Source organism: Orcinus orca, chromosome 3, assembly GCF_937001465.1.
Source record: "Orcinus orca chromosome 3, mOrcOrc1.1, whole genome shotgun sequence".
Classification (NCBI taxonomy): Eukaryota; Metazoa; Chordata; class Mammalia; order Artiodactyla; family Delphinidae; genus Orcinus; species Orcinus orca.
In genome coordinates this window covers 83437787-83460101 of record NC_064561.1, presented here as the reverse complement: position 1 = coordinate 83460101, position 22315 = coordinate 83437787, and the positions used below count along the sequence as shown (strand labels likewise).

The 22315-nt window shown below is 34.2% G+C and overlaps 1 protein-coding gene across 9 annotated transcripts in view; it reads left to right on the top strand.

Annotated features, from left to right (window-relative positions):
- The window catches only part of CSNK1G3 (casein kinase 1 gamma 3), a 128456-nt gene that overhangs the window by 91955 nt on the left and 14186 nt on the right, over nt 1–22315 (top strand). For 2 of the 9 annotated variants that reach the window (XM_004267418.3, XM_004267417.3), the window contains exons 7-11: nt 3654–3739; nt 3857–3941; nt 6150–6295; nt 9209–9304; nt 12976–13071. In XM_004267418.3, coding sequence (XP_004267466.1) covers nt 3654–3739; nt 3857–3941; nt 6150–6295; nt 9209–9304; nt 12976–13071 — 509 coding nt within the window. Of the gene's footprint in view, nt 1–3653; nt 3740–3856; nt 3942–6146; nt 6296–9208; nt 9305–12975; nt 13072–22315 lie in introns of all 9 variants that reach the window. The other 7 variants (XM_033423715.2, XM_033423714.2, XM_033423719.2 and 4 more) reach the window with 4 other exon arrangements.

Genomic DNA, 22315 nt, shown 5'->3' with positions numbered 1-22315 from the left:
GTATAGAGCTATTCACATTTTCTTCTTGAGGCAATTTTGGTAATTTGTAGCTTTCAAGATATTTGTCCATTTCATCTAAGTTGTTGAATGTATTGGCATAATATTAGTTTGTAATATTCCTTTATCATCCTTTTAATGTCTGTAGGCTCTGTCCTGATGTCCCCTTGTTGCCCCGATATTAGTAATTTGTGTTTTCTTTCCTGTATCCTAATGAGGGGATTAATTTTATTGAACTTTTCAAATAACCAGCATTTGATTTCAAAATTTTTTCTACTGGTTATCCATTTTCTCATTGTTGGTTTTCTGATTTGTCATTATTTTCTCCTTCTACTTATTTTGGATGGTCTTAGCATCAACATAGATAAGTGAATCATAATACAGTCTTGAAATAGACCCATACATAGAAGCTCAATTGATTTTTGAGGATGGTGCAGAAGTTATTCAAGGGGAAAAGATAGCCTTGTCAAGAAACTGTGTGAGAAAACTAGGCATCAATATGGAAAAAAAGGAATCTAAACCCTTACCCCACAACAAAAGCAAACAAACAAAAAATACTTCAAATGATTCATAGATGTAAGTGTTAGAACCAAAGCTATAGGATTTCTTGAAGGAAAAATAGGAGAAAATATTTGTGACCTTCTGTTCTTTGAAAGATACTGTTAAGAAAATGAAAAAAGCAAGCTACAGTGTGAGAGAAAGTATTTGCAAAACTTATATCTGAAAATGACTTATATCCAAAATATACAAACAGCTCTTACAGATTTATTATAAGACAAATAGTACAATTTTTAAAAAATGAGTAAAATGTTTGGAAATGTGACAAAAAGATATATGAATGACCAGTAACACACGTGAAACAACATTCAAAAAAGGTCACCAGTGAAACTCAAATTAAATGACAGTGAGCCAACACTTCATGGCCATTAGCATGGCTAAATTTGAAAGAGTGACGATACTAAGTGTTTGACAGGCTCTAGAGCAACTGGAAGTCTCATGTATTGCTGGTGGAAATATAAAATGGCACAACCCCTTTGGAAAACAATATAGAAGTTTCTTTTCTTTCTTTTTTTAAAAAAATAAATTTATTTATTTATTTTTGGCTGCATTGGGTCTTTGTTGCTGTGCATGGGTTTTCTCTAGTTGTGGTGAGCGGGAGCTCCTCTTCATTTTGGTGCGTGGGCTTCTTATTGCTTGGCTTCTCTTGTCGCGGAGCACGGGCTCTAGGTGCATGGGCTTCAGTAGTTGTGGCATGTGGGCTCAGTAGTTGTGGCTCGTGGGCTCTAGAGTGCAGGCTCAGTAGTTGTGGTGCAGGGGCTTAGCTGCTGCTCTGCAGCATGTGGGATCTTTCCAGACCAGGGCTCAAACCTGTGTCCCCTGCATTGGCAGGCAGATTCCTAACCACTGTCCCACTAGGGAAGTCCCTAGAAGTTTCTTATAAAGTTAAACCTACACTTTCCATATGACGCAGTAATCCCACACCTGGATATTTACCCAGAGAAATGAAAACATATGTCCACACAAAGACTTGTACAAGAAGTTCCTGACAGCCTTATTCACATTAACTCAAAACTGGAAGTTACTCAAAGGTCCATCAATAGCGAACGGATAAATAATTGTGGCAGTTAAAAGTAATGAGGTACTAATGCATACAACAACAGGAATGAAGCAAAAGAATCCGGACACTAGGGTCCGTACTGTATGATCCTATTCATGTGAAACTCTGTAAAAAATCAAATTTACTATAGAGTGACAGAAAACAGGTGAGTGGTTGAGACCAGGGGAGGGGGAGAATAACAGGCAAGGGGTAAAAGGGAATCTTTTGGAGTGTTGGAAATAATTCTTGATTGTGGCAGTACTTAGTTCTGTGTATTGTCAAAATTTATCAAACTGTACCCTTTAATAAGTGTATTTTATTATATGTAAAATTATACTAAAGTAAAAGAAGTTTCTTGTTTAGTGATTATCAAATCTGGTTGTACTTCAGAATCATCTGCTAAGCTTTTTAAAGTGTACATTCTTCTACCCTATGTCATACCCAAAGAATCAATGTTCAGCATTAGGCCTGCTCATTTGAAGTTCTTAAGAGTTTCAGAGGTGATTCTGATTCTCAGTGGGACTTCAAAAATAATTTTTTTTCTTCCATGACTTTTCATTCTTAAGACTCCTAGGATCTAATAAAGTAAAATTTTAGCTATAAAAGGCATTACTGATTTTTTTCATGAATTCACATCCTGCTTTCATTAATGGCTTTTAGAAGAACTTTATATTACTTATTTTGGAAGTTTGCTATTTTTAATAGCATATGCTTACATTGTTAAAATATGAAAAATAAGAAAAATTCCCATTATATCACATTTTTGAGTATATGAAATGAGCTATTGAAATGTCCTGTTTAGTCCTCCAGTCTCATACCCCTATTTACTAATGATTTGATGCATATTTTCTAGATATTTCCCTATGCTTATAGAAAAGAGATATATTCTAATCTAGTTTTATATGTTTTTAAGTAGTCATTTATATATTTAAGTAGTATGCGTTGAGTGCCTGCTCTGTGGCAGCCGTTACACTAGGCCCTGAGGCTATTGAGCCAAAGCTCTCCTGTGATGTTGTCAGATGGGAGGATAGATGTTGATTAAATAAAAACACAAACATATATATTAAAACTGTAGCAGGTGTTACAGAAGACAATTATAGAATATTGTAAGATTACATAGTAAAAATTAAAACCTTTTTTGACCCTTTTACCCTAGTTTGGTTCCACCCTTTGAAAAGTGTGCTTTTTCTAAAGTATTTAGTACTGCTTGGGTAGTATGAGTATTCATTTGCATGAAACAACTTGCACATGAACATCCCCATATTAAAGTATTATTTTCTCCTCTCGGTGTTAGTCAGCATTCTTGTATTATTTTAAAATACAAAGAAGACTTAAATATTTAACTTAAGTGACAAAAAATTGAAAAAAGATTCACTCAGCAAATATTTGTAAGTACCTCCCTGAGTCTTGGTCTGTGATTATCATTCAGTTATATGCTATACAACATTGTTACTAGAACAACAGTAGCAACTTGAAAGTGGCAATTTGTTCTGGCAGCATATTTTTGGTGCTGTCAGAGGAGTTATTACTGTTGGAGTGTGTCAAACACAGTGCTTTTAAAAATATGTTACACAATATACTAATTGTATTTGATATTAATAGAGAGTATGTGGGGCGGAATTTTTGTGCTCATACAAGTTTAGGAAATGGAGAGCTAAAGTTAAACATTTTTTAGCTCTAGGTATTTTCAAAACTTTTAATATGTTACATTCTGAATCTTTTAAGATGGAGCTGTAGTACACAGTGACTCTCTTTCTGATCATGGAACCCTTTCCTCCTTGCCTTATAGTTCTATGAATAGATATTTAAGGAAAGAAATAAATCTCCAGTAATATCTAAAAAAATCATAGTGGCATGTTTTAAAGATGCATGATAATTTTAATGTAAAACATTATTGTTTAAACATGATTTTTCTCTCTCGTAAGCACCAGATCTGTATTTTTTATTTATATGCTGAGCTTTGGGGAATTAATTTACATATAAGGAAAGAATCATTTCTCCATTCTTGCATCCTAAACTGGGAAAGGAAAATGAAATTTATGTTTCTCTTATATTTCAGAACAAAGTAGAAGAGATGACTTAGAAGCTTTAGGTCATATGTTCATGTATTTTCTGAGAGGCAGTCTTCCTTGGCAAGGTTTAAAGGTAATTGTTTTTGTGTTTCCTTATTGAATTTCATAAATTGTTAATATATTAAGATACTGTCTTCCACATATTTAATTTTAAAATTATGTCTCAAGATTCTTTTTCTTTCTGTTTTAGGCGGACACATTAAAAGAGAGGTATCAGAAAATTGGAGACACAAAACGAGCCACACCAATAGAAGTGTTATGTGAAAATTTTCCAGGTAATGAATAATGCTGCTTGATACATGTGCTTATTATACACAGAAAACTAGAACTGTTCATTTTCATTGCTTAAGTTGATAAGTACTTTTTTCATGCTTAAAAAATATGATTCAAAAGATGTCAGCAGGACTTCCCTGGTGGCACAGTGGTTGGGAGTCCGCCTGCCAATGCAGGGAACATGGGTTTGATCCCTGGTCCAGGAAGATCCCACATGCCGTGGAGCAGCTAGGCCCATGCACCACAACTACTGAGCCTGAGCTCTGGAGCCTGTGAGCCACAACTGCTGAGCCTATGTGCCACAACTGCTGAAGCCCATGCGCCTAGAGCCCATGCTCCACAGCGAGAGAGGCCGCTGCAATGAGAAGCCCGTGCACCACAACGAGTGGCCCCTGCTCGCCACAGCTAGAGAGGGCCTGCGTGAAGCAACAAAGACCCAACGCAGCCAAAAATTAATTAATTAATTTAAAAAAGGAAAAAAAAAGATGTCAGCATTTGATACACAGACCACAGGGCAATGTGTATATTCACTTTTGTAAAACAGTATTAATGGAAGAAAATTCATCTTTTAATACTGTTGACCAGTACCAGCTAAAGTAATATTTTCTTCAGTAGCATACTTTTAATAAGTTGAAATATTTGCTTAGAAATACTAACTAAAGTTTTGGTATCCAATATTAGTCATTTGAGTCTCAATGTCAAGTTCAAAGGAGGTATGTGATGTATGATTTAGTCTAGTTTTCCAAGTACAGTAAAATCTTACTAACCTTATTACTACTTTTAGGCTAATTTTGTATTGGGGAGCTTTATGAAGATAGATTTGCTCTCATGTAGATTTTTGGCAACTCACGTGAAATCAACAAAAATTTACTTAAGATTCCTAAATCAATTAAGGGATAAGAATAATGTGTCCCTAATGTGTTAAAATACCTGTTGTGATTTATGCAATAACATTAAATGAGAACCAAACTTGAAGATAGAAGATGGAATTTATATCTCACTTCAGTATTTACAGGTTCTCCTGTACAGTGCTGGCATTATTATTGTAATAGTATCAGCAACATAATCTCAGGTAGCCCTTTTTCAAGTTTGCTTTTATTATTCATTGACAGTAAACTTTAATTGTGTATTTTGCTTTCTTGCTATAACATATAGAACTGGAAGATTAAAAGAAAAAATTGATAGTACTAACAGTTTAGGTGTAGGCAGATTGGCTATACCTTATTAAGAAGCTTATACAAATTTCTGCAGGAAAAATGGGGGTGTCAAAGTAAATTAGCCAGGTGATTAGCTAGAAAGTGGAATAGTGGGAGAGTCACCATGTGACTGGGTCACTGGATGCTACTTTCATGCCTGTTAGGCTATGGGTGATCCTTTTCTTATCAGCTGCCATGAACAAATTGGATCAAAAAAGCAGCTAGGTGTAACCTACCATCTCTTATAATAGTGCTTTTATGTGCTCTGATGGTTAAACACTGTTCTACTAATTGCTGACCATTTTGCTTATTGATTTTTATGGCTTTTTCTTTCTTTTACTTCTGGAAAATACAACCTTTAAAAAAATACATATCTCTAATATATTTGGGAATTATAATAGCATGCAAAGGTTTATGTATTATGAAATAATTATTACATTTATGACCAGAAATTAAGAGAAGAATTAAACTGTTTTAGCTTTATGTTGCTAGGTCAGTTGATTAGAATACCATTTAACCAAGGTTAAGAATTTGAATCTTCTATTGGTCATTTAGCGTCACTGATTCTAAAGGAAATCCAGCAAGGTAGCAAATGCTTTCATGTATAAATCAATTCCTATCAGTATTTAAAATACTTTATAAAAATATGAGCTTAGTATGGTGTTTTGTGATTAAATAATTATGCATTATTAAGTTTCTATTTCAACCTTGGATACTGTCCAAGGTTTCTATTAAAAATAATGTAAAATAAAAATTTTAGCCTTTCCTAATGAATTGAAACAAAAATAATGTTTGTTAAATCTCTGATTTATCTTTTGTCCCTATTTCCTTTCTTACCTTCTTTCCCCCTTTTAATTTCATTGTTATTAAGTTCATAATATTTTAAATTTTAGTAGAATTTTGTTACTTTTTTATGTTTTTATAATACCCTGTGCTTTTAGATATTTATAATTTTATTATTAATGAGTATTAGAAAAGTTTAATGAGAGACAATTTTTATTTCCGTTCTAGAAGAAATGGCAACATATCTTCGTTATGTAAGAAGGCTAGATTTTTTTGAAAAACCAGACTATGACTACCTAAGAAAACTTTTTACTGACTTGTTTGATCGAAAAGGGTATATGTTTGATTATGAATATGACTGGATTGGTAAGCAGTTGGTGAGTATTCTAGGCTATATAATAAAAATAAAAGATTATTTGTAGTACTTAACCTTTTTCATAGTACAGATCCTTTATTTAAAAAGAGTTGAGAACAAATAATTTTTTATTTTGAAGTGTAATTGATTTACAATATTATATTAGTTTTAGGTGTACAACAGTGATTCAATATTTTTATAGATTATACTCCATTTAAAGTTATTACAAAATAATAGCTATATTTTTCTGCACTGTACAGTATATCCTTATTGTTGATTTATTTCATACATAGTAGTTTGTCTCTTAATCCCATACTCCTGTTTTGCTCCTCCCCCCTTCTTTGTCCTCACTGGTAACCACTAGTTTGTTCTCTATATGTGTAAGTCTGTTCCTATTTTGTTATATACATTTGGTTGTTTTATTTTTTAGATTCTACATATCAGTGATAACAGAGTATATGTCTTTCTCTGTCTGAGTTATTTCACTAAGCATAGTACTCTAGGTCCATCCACATTGTTGCAGATAGCAGAATTTCATTCTTTTTTTTTATGGCTGAGTAATATTCATATATGTGTGTGTGTGTGTGTGTGTGTATATCCATATCTATATGTGTATCATCTCCATCTCTTCTTTATCCATTTGTCCGTTGGGCACTTAGTTTGCTTCCATATCTTCAATATTTTGGCTATTGTGAATAATGGTTATGAACATTGGGGTGCATTAGTGTTTTCGTTTTCTTTGGATATATACCCAGCAGTGGAATTGCTGGATCATATGGTAGTTCTGCTTTTAGTTTTCTGAGGAATCTCCATACTGTTTACCATAGTGGCTGCACCAATTTAAATTCCCACCAGTAATGCACAAGGGTTCCATTTTTTCCATATCCTCACCAACACTTACTATGTCTTGTCTTTTTTATAATGGCCATTCTGGCAAGTGTGAGGTGATATCTCATTATGGTTTTGATTTGCATTTCTCTGATGATTCGCAGTGTTGAGCATTTTTTAATGTACATGTTAGCCATCTGTATGTTTTCTTTGGAAAAATATTTATCCAGGTTGTCTGCCCATTTTTTAAAGGGTCCTTTGTTTTTTTTGGTATTGTATGAGCTGTTTATAAATTTTGGATATTAACCTCTTGTAGGTTATATCATTTGCAAATATTTTTTCCCATTCAGTAGGTTGTCTTTTCATTTTGTTGATGGTTTTCTTTGCTGTGCAAAAGCTTTTAAGTTTAATTAGGTCCCATTTGTTTATTTTTGCTTTTGTTTCTCTGCCTTAAGAGACAGATCTAAAAAATATTGCTACAATTTATGACAAAGAGTGTTCTGCTTATGTTCTCTTCTAGGAATTTTATGGTTTCATAGATAAAGGTCTTTAATCCATTTTGAGTTTATTTTTGTATATGGTGTTAGGAAATGTTCTAGTCTCATTCATTTACATGTAGCTGTCCAGTTTTCCCATCACCACTTATAAAGAGACTGTCTTTTCTTCATTGTATATTCTTGCCTCCTCTTTCATAGAAATTGACTACAAGTGTGTGGGTTTATTTCTGGGCTGTCTGTTCTACTCCATTGACGTATGTGTCTGTTGTTGTGCCAGTACCATGCTGATTTGATTACTGTAGCTTTGTAGTATAGTCTGAAATCAGGGAGTGTGATACTTCCAGCTTTGTTCTTTTTTTCTCAAGATTGCCTTGGCATTTCAGGGTCTTTTGTGGTTCCATATACATTTTAGGATTGAGAATAAATAGTTTTTTAAAGGGTTCATTTTATTTCTTTTTTATGGATGTTTCAGGTAGCATAATATAAAAATTATTCTTTGAATTTTGTAAAAACCTTACATTTGGAGTCACTTTTTAGAGTGATGAGTTATTTTGAATGTTTTACTTCTGATTTAGTTCTTAATGTCAAATATACTTTTTAAAAATATAATATTCTAGTGATAACTTTTAAAAGATCAGCTAGTTTTTTTCCTTTAGTCATCTTTCAAAGCATTTGTAATTTTAAAATATGTGTTAATTATTCTAGCAGTTTTAGGTTATCTTGGAATAGACTGATACTTATATATTGGAGCATGTTTAGGTTTTTAAAACTGTACCAAGTTTTCATAATTAAAAAAAAAATTGTCTTGATCATAACTGTGGGATGGGTGTCATTACTTAAATGAAGTTATCATTAAATTCTTTCTTTGAAGTGGTGACTTCCAGAAAATCAAATATGTATTCTCACTAGTCTTTTATTTTTAAATAAGTAAGAATGCCTTACAAAATTTTCTATAATTATGGCTCACTGTTAGCAAATTTTTTTCCAGATTTGGCACTGCTGAACTCTCAGATTCAAGTATTTTTGAACAACTGACTTACTTAAGCGTTTAATCTGTATTTTTCTTAACTCCAAAGTGATTTGAATATATATGGTATCTAAAATGCAAATCTGAATATACTTTGATTAAAGTATTTATATGAAGTTTTGAATTATATTTGAAAATTTAAATTTTATATAAGCCTCTTCTGAGCTAAAATATTGACAGTAAGCAATTTTATTAGCTTATTTAAAAAATTATTCCCTTAATTTTCTTAAAATAATTTTTTCCATTTATCTATTGGCTTTGGAAATGAGAAACATAAACAAATACACTTTCATTTTTTGATATGAAAAAGTAACCTAAAAGTAATGACAGTATTAGAAGGTCTTTTGTTGATATAAAAATAAATAGTTGATAAAGTATTTAAATATTTTGAAAATACTTTAAAAAGTAGCTATAATCTCTTTGTTGTATTTAACAACATATTTTAGGAAAGATATCTTTTCTTAAGGCCTTACTTTATTTAACAGTGTCTTTTTTTTCCCCCTGATTATGTTAAGTAGCTAAATAATTTTAAATAAGAGTTCTGAAATTGAATGCATTGATTCTAATTGTTATTGTATTGTAGCCTACTCCAGTGGGTGCAGTTCAGCAAGATCCTGCTCTGTCATCAAACAGAGAAGCACATCAACACAGAGATAAGATACAACAATCCAAAAATCAGGTTTGCTGCCCTTTTAGATATGAAATGTCTTAATTTGCTTCTGTATTACCTTCTCACAGTTTATAAATATATTTGGTGTTTTATCACGTGCAGATGACAGCTTTATATGTGTATGCATTTGCGTGTATACATACTTGTATATACGTATTGAAGGATTGAAATACATGTTTTTTTCTTTTATAAAGCAGACTATATACACACATATTAAGGATAGAAAATGCATATATTTTCAATAGCTAGACTCTTTCCCCTAATGTTCACATTAAAAATGTTTAATCATAAATCCTAATTAGTGGTATAAGTTAGTATAATAAACTTTGAGCAATGTTTGATATTCTGTTAGAATGGAAGTATCTGGATACCCTGTTGGAATGAATTGTAATAGCAGTTGGTCTTTCTAACTATAGTCTAGTTTAGTGAACTAAATTATCTACTGAGTTCCTGTTATTTGAAAACTACTATTGTCCACAATGCAGAAATTCAGAAGTAAGGAAAACATATAACCTGTAAGAAATGATTTTGTAATCAGTGGCTAAGACCTCTCTCAGCCTCTGGAATCAGTCATACCTGGATATGGCTCGACCCTGGGCAGATTACTCATTCACTCAAAGCCTCAGTTCTCATCTATAAAATAAAAATAATTTATTTAATTCCTAGCATATAGTAAGCTTTCATTAAGTCTCAACTCTCGTGGCTGGTATTACTGTTATCATTATTACAATAAATTCACAAATAACTACATTACAATGCAGAATAAATTCTACCATAGGAAATACATTAATAAAGTGCCAAGGAGGATCATTGGAATATGTAGGATCTATAAAGATTTTATGGCAAAGATAGCTTTTGAGATGAGCCTGAAGAATGAATGGAATTTTTAAAGGCAGGTGAAGGAATAAGAGCATTTTGGGGAGAGTGAACAGTAAAAAATATAAAGCAGAAGTTTAAAAATGTAGAATATGTTTGAGGAGAAATAAGCAGTTGGCTTGGAGCAGAGAGTAGGCTCAAGACAAGGCATAGAAGATTCATTGAAGAGTTTGTATTTCCTGGGTAAGGTATATTGGAAGCTGTTGAAATTTTTGAACAACGTTTTCACTCTTCTTATTTTTGTATAAGGAAGCTTTATTGAATCCTTTTGACGTAAAAATTTTTGCTGTCACCCTGAGTTAAACAGGCCTTTAGAATTTTGGGTTATAACCCTTTTTGGAGGAGGATAGTGTGTTATCCTTTTTGTATCCCATCAGGGTTCAGATGAGGGTTAAATAAGAAATGAAATCAAAGAAAAAACACAACTTATTAAAAATAATAGCCAAATAAAATGCTGCATTTAAGAAATATTTAACAACATTATGCTTTAAAGTATAGAGAATTTTAAAAGATTAGTTTTATAATTCACTTTAGAAAAATTGGGACAGTAAAGGGTATTATATATAAATTACTTCCAATATAAATTACAACTTGTTGATAGCTTGAGTACTCTGATAAGATGCTGTATATAGAAAGAAACGGAAGAAATCAAAACTTGGAGTTTGTGTTTTATAAAGCAGTTAATTTCTCAAATGTACGTGGAAGAAGATCAGTAATTCATGTTCTGTGAAGATCTCCACTTGAGCTGTTAGGTATTGTATAAGTGAAACTCTTCTTTTATTGTTGAGTTAAATTTTTGTTGAAATAAATTTAAATGTTTTAAAGGTTAACTTTCTACATGTTTCATATATATCTTGCTAGCTCGATTGCCAGCTCACTGAGGGTGGGAACCATATTTTGTTGATGTAGTACTTGTTGCACTAAATGTAAGGAGTCAGTTTTTTTCTCAGGAAATCCTTTAGGATAGCTTATATATTGAATTTGAAACCAGGACATGCAGATTCTTACCATGATAGAAACATTGTATATCTAGAAAAAATTTCTTAACTATCTGTGATGCAGTAAACAGCTTAAGTTGTGTGATAAACCCATAGTTCACAATCCCAAAAGAAGAAAGGTTAATTCTTTAAATGTCTGAAACCTTTGTAATGTCCCCAGATAAACAATTGTAACTTAGAGTCAATGGTTGAAGTTCAGGGAATCTGGAAATTTTACAGAAAATGTTGGGTGCATGCAAATGTTTATCCTGAGGCGAGGTTGCATAGCTCTTACTGTCTTCTTAAAAGGTCCACGGTTCCCAAATGTTGCCTGCTGTCCTACGCAACGTTTAGATCTTTGTCTCTCTTTTAGTATGATTTTCATTCTTTCATCTTGTTAAGATTTGGTCTTGTCTAATTTATTTCACTATAACCCTACAAATCTGCTAAATTCTGGTGATAAATTTGGAGGATTTAATGAAAAGATATTATAGAACTGTCACAATTGCTTTGATGACATATTTCATGCCAAAGAATGCAGTTTTTCGTTGTACAGTTTAATTTAGGAAGTTTAGTGCTGGAACATTTATTCTTTGTGTCCACTTGATTTCAACATCTCTTCCCCTAAAGGGTTACTCTGGTTCCTGATATGCTTAGGCTCCGTATAGCCCAGTGTACTTGGCACTTTGTGGCAAGATTTTCCTTACTTTGGTTGAAAAAGAAAGAAAAGAGCCCTGAAGTCTTTAGAACATAATGTAATTGTGATAAGGAGCTAGGTAGTAATATTGGAAGAGCAGTAGGCTCTCAGTTTAAATCCTTTGTGTACTCTTTGCTACCTCTATGACCTTAGAGAAGTATTTACTGTTTCAGTGTCTTCATCAGTAAAATGAGGGTGATACTGTCTATCTCAAAAATGAGATAACACATATAAAGCAGCTAATGCAGAACCAAACATGTAATAGAAACTTAAATATTGTATACCTTCCCCCTCTTCTTATTAGTGCTGTCCACATTTTCCTGAAACATAGAAATTGACCCCTATTAAGCAGTTACTCCTAATTCTGTTACTAGATTATTATTAGTTTGTGGTTATTGCCATACAAGTTTGCCAGATCATCTAAAAGCTTCAAGAATTATCAGCCTATTTCATGGAAATGGGTTTCTTAATTTGAACCAGATAAAAAGATCAAGGAGGCAAAGAGATTTATATACGTAAGATTGTCACTTAAAAAAATTGTTTACCATATTCTCTTGGTATTCTATATAGCACTTCTCGCTTTTCAAAGAATTTTTCTGTTTTCTTGTATTATCCCCATAATCAGAAACAGGGTACTAAGCAAGAAGAGAAAAGTTTTCTGGGACCTTAAGTATGGCTGTTTGAGTACTATCTTTTTATTCACCTTGCTAGAAGTAGTTCCTCATCAGAAAACTAATGGGGACCTCTACTGTAAGAAAATATAGTGGATGGCTTTTTAAAACATTTCATGGTTTATTTGGAGTACTTTCTTGACCATGTCATTTTTACCTCTCTAGTTTTTGTTAACTTTATAAAGTTAACGAGTGGAGTCTATGATATCTAAAGTCCTTTCACTTCTAAAATTCTGTGATTCTATTTTATTTTTGTGGTTGATCATTACATTATTGTAGCATTTTAACTGAAATCTCTCCATGTTCAATATGCAAAGATAACTGCATCTATGACTCAGAATAGTAAGGATATTTTAAATTTCCTTTTATACGATTGTTTTCTATATTATAAGGATGAGATGTTTAACATTTTGGGTTTCTCTTCTTCCATGCATGCCACATGCATTAAATAAATGGCAGTCGGCAGACCACAGGGCAGCTTGGGACTCCCAGCAGGCAAATCCCCATCATTTGAGAGCTCACCTTGCAGCAGACAGACATGGTGGCTCGGTACAGGTATTTTCTGATTTTTGCATGAGTGATTATTTCCCAAATCTATACAACTAACCCTTTTTGGAACTCATGGCATGATTTCATATCCTAATGAAAATCTTGTTGCTGAACCTACATAATTCTATTCCTTTGTATTTAACCAAAAAGCAGAATTAACATGGTCTAGCAAGACCACCAGGGATACTAAGATTTTGCCTTTGTTCATTTTTGCAAGCATATGCAACAGTATTTAAGTAAGTTGTACTCACAATAGGTTAGAAAAACAAAATGTATTACTTGAAATATGTGTTAAACTTGATTTTCCAATAATAAGCTCAGTCTTTTTTCATGCTTTAAGTAATAGAACATTTTTTATATCTTTTCCCTTTCATTGATTTTGCCTCCTTCAAACTTAGTTAAGTAGATATCTAACTTTTTCATCCTCAGTCCTTAGAATGTACTTTCTGATTAATTGGTCAAATAAACATGACCCTAATTTTTTTTTTTTTTTTTTTTTTTGCCTTATGCGGGCCTCTCACTGTTGTGGCCTCTCCTATTGCGGAGCACAGGCTCCCGACGCGCAGGCTCAGCGGCCATGGCTCACGGGCCCAGCCGCTCCACGGCATGTGGGATCCTCCCGGACCGGGACACTAACCCGTGTCCCCTGCATCAGCAGGCAGACTCTCAACCACTGCACCACCAGGGAAGCCCCATGACCCTAATTTTATCATTACATATTTTGTTTGTACTTGGAGAAAATAGCACATGGAGAAAATAATTTCAAGGACAAGTATTTATTAAATATTTCCCTCAACTTTCTGGATATTTACAAAAATTTAAAGCTGTCCCTTATTCTTTTTGATGTGTTCCTTTTTCCCCCCTTTTCTATATATTTAGAGATAGCTACTATATTCTGCCCTCACATGCCCCCCTAAATTTTAACCTTTTGTATGTATTATAAAAATAGAAAAAGATTACTGAGTCTCTTATTTCTTTTAAAAATGTCAGTTTAAGGTAATCTGAATGCTGGTTTAAAGAAATTGAGATGATAAATGTTATCTTAATCCATTTCAATCTAGAACCTAGATTTGATTTTTTTTCCTCCACATATTTCCACTTGAACAATTTTCTATTATGTTTTACCAAATCTGCATTTTTCTTAGTATGTATATATACATATACATACATATATATACACACACACACACATATATGTAATCTGAATCTATGCTTGGGTTTTATTCTTTATTGATTTGAATTCTAAAAGATCAGTTCTTACTAGTTATCATGTTTTTCCCATCTTTAACTTTTAGAGGTAATTTAAATTGTGAAACCAAGTATTTTTTAAAGAACTTCGTAGTCTATGGAACTTTCAGTCATGTGTGTAACACAAGTATTTGAATAGCGCTGTCAAAGTCTAGAGTGAGGGATTCAGAGGCAAGGGTGCCTGAATTGTAAAATTTTTTGTGACCCAAATTCATATCACTGGAAAGTTAATTGAGAAAATTATGTTTAATTCCCATAAACACAAACTGGATTGTGTATGTATCTGTGTACGTTTATGTGTTTCTAAGTGTTGTATGTTTTTATAGCAGGTGTCTTGCTCAGTGTTCAGGGAAATATGTAACAATTAAGACACTATTAGAAAGCTTTCCTACCACTTCTGTACCATTACCACAAATTTATCTTTAGTTTTTTCTTACTTTGTGGAATTCCCAGAGATGGCTCATGGGATCTCTTTGGACTGTCAAAGGGTGAATGAGTTTGATTATTGGCTCATCACTCAAAAACTTTGTTCTATTTTTTCACATGTTCTCAAAGATATATTTCAACTCTGCTCATGTCTCATCATCTCTTTAAAACTTTACTGCCTTGTAGAGATTACATCTGGCTTCATTCTAATATTCCGTAAGTGATCAGTTTACTTACTAGAATTCTGGTAATACATAAGTAAGACAAAAAATTTTACACTATTTTTCATTTACTTCCTGAATTAACTAACTTGATGTGATGAACATTAAGGTAGTTTTACTGTCATGAAGAATTTGCTAGCAGCCTAGGTAAGATCATGCCTGAATCTTGCCCCACTCCAAAATGTTGAATTTATTTATAATTTTTATCCTACCCACTTTCAAAATTTGAAAAGTTATAATATGACACTGGTATAATTGGACTAATGAAATTGTAATTTAAAAATTAATAATAGAGGAAATAAAAATACCTTAAATCTGAGCTTATATGATTATTACGAAAATTGAATACTATATTTGACTTTGAATGAAGGAAGAAAGGAAAACAATGTGTTCTTTCATTCTCATTATCTGATAAAGAGAAAAATCTTTTTACTAATACAAAAGTATGAGTAGAATTTGCCTTGAGGTTCTTTGTTCTATGGTTCTTAAACCACCTGTTGGACAATGTTCAAGTATTGGCTTTGCAAGAAATATAAAGACTTTAAATGGCAATTGAAAAAATTATCCTCAACAAATACTAAGGGCATATCATCAAATAGTTTCTCAGGAAAGACATTTCCAAAATAAGTAGGTTGGTATCTGTTAATAAAATGTATGCCAGCACCTCTTGCCTTTTTGACTGGACCTACAGAAAAATCCTCAGATACTCATTATTTCACATGTTCTTTTAATAGGAACTGCACGTTGGAGTCTACATTTGAACTCCTTATCTTTTCACAATTATTATGTATATTATTGCAGATCAGACATATAGGTTACCAAGTTGATTTAATTGTGGTGAGCAACATAAGCATAAGTTCAAATTCTGTACCTTAGATTATTCATCAGTGACATGGAGATAATAATAGCTCTACCTTATGGTTTTGTTGTGAGAATTTTTTTAAAAAGTATTTAGCACAGAGGCTGGGGCTTAGGAAGTACTAAATAGTAGAATAATCTATTGCTTTTGCAAATTAGGAAACTTGACTAGTATTTTTTTTTTTTTGCGGTACGCGGGCCTCTCACCGTTGTGGCTTCTCCCGTTGCGGAGCACAGGCTCCGGACGCGCAGGCTTAGCGGCCATGGCTCACGGGCCCAGCCGCTCCGCGGTATGTGGGATCTTCCCGGACCGGGGCACGAACCCGTGTCCCCTGCATCGACAGGCGGACTCTCAACCACTGCGCCACCAGGGAAGCCCTTGACTAGTATTTTTATCCATCTCTGAGAAGTGAAGTATAGAGATACAGCCAAACGAATGCATTGTGAAATGGGATTTATCTAATTTTATTCTTTCTCTTTAGTGAAATCATGTTAATTTACTAACCAGAAGGATAATGCTATACATTTGATAAACTTTTTCCACTTAAGAGACTAAGAATAGTATTCAGATACCTTAAAGAGTTTATTTTGAATCTGTTCTTGGCTTTTATGTGTTTTGGAAAAGCTCTTGGGGGAACAAGTATGCCCCCTCCTGCTCCCCTTAGAATCACTGGTAATAAATATGGCTGAGAAGCCTAGACCTACCACTTTCAGTTTCTTGGCTATTCATTATTCAGCAAATATATATAAATGTCTGCTGGGTGCTCGGCACTGTGCTAGGTTCTTTGAATAAAAGGGAGAATAACAAATATGGTGCCTGTCCCCGTGGAGCTTTCAGTTAATGGGAAAGGCTAATAAACAGGCAGTGTGATAAGTGGAGAAAGTACAAGGTGCTATGAGAATATATAGTAGAAGCACCTAACTTGGGTTTAGCGGGTTAAGTTTTCCTGGAAAAAAATGGTATTACTTATATTCTATTTTTTTACACATTTTCAGTGAAGAATCAGTAGGGCTTAGCAGTTGAAGAAGGTAGAAGGGGTTAAGAAAGGGAGTGTACCAGGCAGAGAAAACAACATACCTAAGACTGTGGAGGAGAGATTGACAGATTGAGGAATTAAATGCAGTTTGGTCAAGCTGGTACGTATTGAGAAATGAGAATGACAGGTAGGCAGGAGGCAAGTCGTGAAGGACCTAAAAGGTCTTGTTATTAAATTTGGACTTTGGTCTGAGGGTATTGGGTAGCCATAAAGAGAATTAGATAGAGAACTAATTTGATTATGTTAGTATTTACAAAGCTTACTTTTGCTGGAGACTAGATTGAAGGGAGACAAGTCTAAGGCAAGGACACAACTCTCAAAAGTCCACAGCTGAGGAGAGATGATGGGTAGTGGAGATGAAGAGAAATAAAAGGACTTGAAAGATAATTAGAAGATAGAATTTAGTTGGGTATGGGGGTTGAGGGAAAGGGATGGGTCAGTTATCCCTCTCTGATATTTTCTACCTGGCAAATCAGGATTTCCAAAATTAGGTTTTAAAATGTACCACTCGCAGCAGATAGTACTAGTCTCTAATTCCACTGTGTTGAGCCTTTCACTGTAACACAGTCCATGGAGCTCGATGCTGACTAAAAATCTGGTCCAAAAAAGGCTGAGAGGGCATGGCAAGCAGAGGGAGGAAGACAGCTGTTAAGGGCACTACTATTTTACATGGTATGGGATACCTTCTGATTGTTTGGAAAGCTCCTCTGCTTTGCATTTAAGGAACAATGTGACACTGGGGAAAAAAGGACAGAATCACAAGTGGTGCAGATGGTTATGCAGCCAGAATAACATTATGAAATGTAAGAATAACATTAATTGTTGTAATAAGCAGTCTGATGTTTTAGTCGGTGTCACTTCAGAAATACAGATACAGGTGATGATAACAGAAAAAGAATTAGACACATGTATCCTGAAACGGTAAGGAAACATAAGTGATTAAAAGTCAGAGGAGTAATAGATGTCATATCTGAGTCAGTTCTCCATCATGCTAATTGTTAATGCAGACTTTCTAAAATGTTTCAGATAACCAGTTTCAGTTTTCTTTATCAAGTCTTTGAAAACACTGAGGTACTAACAAGGAAAAGAATTGAGTAACTAGAACAGTCATATCTTTCTATTCATTGTTTTCTGGGGTACTGAAGTCTGAATAAGAGAAGGAGTTGTGGAAGGGGAGTAGTTGCTGCCTTTATTACATAAATAATTTCCAGTTCATTTTTTTAATTTAGTCTAGGGAATTCCTTGTTTAGTTATAATTGGGGTAAATCAGCATTACGCATTTGTTTCGATATTCTTTTTTTTTTTTTCCTGGCAGTAAAGAAAGATTTTAATAACTACTGTAGTAGGGAAGAGAATATAGTGTAAACTGAGCTCGCTTTTCCCAAAACAAAAGGCAGGAGACTTTTTAAGTGCTGTGGTTTTCTCGACTAAAAATATATATTCACAACCTAAAAGTTTAGAGTTATGTTTAATTCGGCAGGAAGTTTTAGGACGTCAAGCCCAGAAGGCAGCATGTCAAGTAACCCTTAGAGAACTGCTCCAAGGAGGTGATGGGGGGAGCTAGGATAAATAGGAGTTTTGCAGCAAAGGGCAGGTAGTGTGAACATCAAAAGATTATTGTTAATTAAAGAAAACCAGATATCTCAAGTTAAGGAATTTAGCACTTTGCCAGTAACATCTCGAAAGACTGAAATACTCAAATAGAGCGCTCTGCTTAATACTTCTGTAAGTGAACATTAGATTGAGAATCCGTTTTGGTTTCTCTTTTGTTGAAAGTCACTGAGAATGTCACTGGGCCTTTGGATTATCAGTTGGAATATCAAGAATATTAATTGTAACTCTATAGCTTTTAGAATATGTTAGAAAGTTGGTTTCATATAGTTATGTGAACCCTAGCACAGGTCCAGTAAACTCTTTGGAAGTTACTCTTTTAACTATATCTTATTTACTAGTGTGCTTTCTTATAGATGACTTTTAGAAAAAGCTGAGTGGGTAAGTAAAATAGGTAATCTTTTAATATTTCTAATATATTTATTGGATAGATGAAGATCTGGTTAATTAATATATTGTGCCTCTACTGAGCGCTTGGTAACACTCTTCAAGACTCCAAATTAGGAAGATAGTAGTGTAACTAATTTGAATTAACTATATTTGGAAACTGTATTAATTGGCCTTTTGACATGGTTGATCACAAAGATACCATGTGTTATCTTTGTACTCAAGTCCGTGAGAATGACTTCTTTTGGAATTAGATTGGGCAGGCAGCCATTAAATGGACCATTGTTTTTCTCCCACGCTTAGCTGCACGCTGTTTCCCCACCGCCTCCCCTTCAATTCTGATACAGTGATAGTAAAACTTGGCCTAGTTGCCTTTTTTTATAAACCTCTTAAAATGAGAATTGCACTGTTCTTATCAAGTGGGAATAACAGAAATTTTCTTTAAGAACAAGAACAGCAGCAACAAAAACCCTGAATTTTCTTTTGAAATGTCAAACCTCAAGGCATCTGTGATTTTTAGATATACTTTTGTTAAGGAGCCTGATAAACACTAATATTTCAGAGATTCTTATATTCTAGTGTGAGTTATAATTCTAGAAATGTCACCTAAATGGAATCATTCTTCAAAATTTGGCTTACAAAAATAAGCCAAATTTTGGTTTCCAGGAAGATATTGACATATTATTTATAATATTATGTCTTTGGTTCTTCCTCTAAAATCTGTTTGCAAAAAGACCACTAGTTTTCTTAAGTGGAAACAATTTTAATGCTGTGATACATTCTCACATCACTACTTTTAAGTGGGTCAGCTTCGCAGAACTCTGTCACCACATTGATTCTCTTCTGACCCTGGGATATTGGCCTTTACTCAGAGGGTTAGGGAATCTGGGAAGCCCAGGGAAAATTACATTAAAAAAATTCATAAAGTCAGATGTTACTTCCTTTTGATCTGGTTCTGATCAGCGAAGAATGAAGCTTGAAACATTTCACTAAAATAAAGACTGTTTAAGTCACTTATGACTGTGTGTGAAGTGACATAAATCAGATTTTATAATTATAATGCATATATAGTTACTGTTGCTGGAAATTTAGAGTACTTGAGTTTCAAATTTTCATTTGTGCTGCTTAAGTAGGGGAAGATACTTTTGGGGAGCTGCCTATAAGTTGAGGGGGCCTCCCTCCACCTATTTAGGGCCATTGAACAAAAGTGGGAAAAGAAACCCATTGAATAATTATTGTTAAGGAAAGAACAATGGAAATTGTTCAGTGAACTGTTTCGATTATCCACTACATGCAAGGCACTCTGCTAGTTAAAGGTGGTGGAGAATACAAAAGTATAGGATAAGAATTCTGCTTTCTAATTCCTTTCCAGTTCATTGCAGAGGCTCTGACATTTTAAAAATTAAGACTAAAGAACCCAATTATATTTAGTAATTACAACAAATAAGTATTTTTTAATGTGTTCAGAAAGAGGGAGAATTTTAAGAGAAAAAATTGACACAGAGCCACAGAGATCAATAGAATGACAGAAAGGAGGAAGCAGGTGCCACAGAAGCAGAGAGGGCGACTTAGACATAGGAGTATTCCTCCCATTGGATTGCCTCTAAAGATGATGAAGGCAGTTTTACATTTTCAGCTGTAGGCACAAATGCATTTCTAAGTACTTGTTCCATATAGGATGTATATAAATCATGACTTAATCTAGATACATTGATTGATTTCTGGTTATTCTTCTTGAGTTGGTGGGGAGAGAGCATATTTCTCCAAACTAGACTGTTAAGTCCACAAGGGCAGGGATGTTTGTCTCTCTTGTTTACTATGGTATTCCAAGTTCCTAGAGCAGTGCCTGACGTATTGTAGCCTCTTTGAACTTAAGTTTTAGAAATATGTGGGCTTCCGTAAATGGAAGTCTTAAGTCTAGTAGTCACCTGTCAACTCTGATGCTTAGGCCCTTGTTACATTATAAAGAGATCAGGTAGAGGAAACATTAAAAATGATTCTTAGATTTTGAGCCTGGAGGTCTGGGAAGAGGCTAGGGCTTTAACAGAAATAGGAACTACAGGGAAAGTAACAGATTTAAAAGGGAGTATGATAAATTAGGTTTTAGAAATACTGAGTGAGGTGCCAAACTTGGTCTAGCTAACTGGCCATGTGGGTGAGTGGTGAGGCTCAGGGAATCCTTTACATAGAGATGACAGTTGAAGCCACACTTTAGGTCAGAGTGACAGTAATAATGATGGCCACCATTTGTTGAACTCTTACTATATGCCAGTCACTGCGCTTTATATATTAATTTCATTTCATCCTGATATCAACCTTATTAAATGGATACTTCTGTTTCCAATTTCATAGTTGAGAACACTGAGGTTTAGCAATGTAAGATGTCTTTCCAGGGTCACATAGCTGGTAAGTGGTAGAACTAGGTTTTGAATCTAGATTCGTCTTACTCCTAAGTTATTAGCTGGTGCCAAGTCATAGGGAGATGTACAGGCAAATGAAGACTGAACAAAGACTATTAACATATTTTCTAGGAATCATTGGCAACCTTCAAATAAACTCTTATTTGAGTTCTGATGTAGGGACAGAGTGTAGATTGGGAGGAGTTAAGGAATAAATGGAGAATTTTATAAAAATGGAAGTGGTAAATTAAGACAATAGTTTTCAAGAAGTTTGGAGGAAAACAAGAGATAAGACAGTAAGGTCACTTTGTAGGACCAAGAGAATTTGGGAGTTTTGTTATGGTTTTCATCTTGCTTTAAGATTTCATACATGCATGCATGTATTCATTTATTTCAACAAATATTTATTGAGTGCCTATTCTGTGCCAGATAGAGTGGGGAGATCTCTTGGGGAACAACACAAGGCACTTGCTGTTACGGAGCTTTATTTTTGTTTGTTTGTTTTTAAAGAAGATGTTGGGGGTAGGAGTTTATTAATTTATTTTTGGCTGTGTTGGGTCTTCATTTCTGTGCGAGGGCTTTCTCTAGTTGTGGCAAGCGGGGGCCACTCCTCATCGCGGTGCACGGGCCTCTCACTATGGCGGCCTCTCTTGTTGCGGAGCACAGGCTCCAGACGCGCAGGCTCAGCAGTTGAGGCTCACGGGCCTAGTTGCTCAGTGGCATGTGGGATCCTCCCAGACCAGGGCTCGAACCCGTGTCCCCTGTGCCAGCAGGCAGATTCTCAACCACTGTGCCACCAGGGAAGCCCGGAGCTTAATTTTAATGGAGATGGGGGTGGGTATCAAGAAACACATCAATCAGTCAATCAGAAAAACATCAACATGGATAAATGCTATACAAAGAATTAAAAGTGAAGTATAACATGTAAGAGTGTGCCTGCATGGAAGTTCTAGATTGTATGTTGGAAAAGTCCTGTTTTAGAGATGTTCTCTGAGAATCTGAAAGGTAAGAAGACAGACAATAAGCAAGAAGAGAATTCCAGGGAGTGAGAATAGATAGTTCC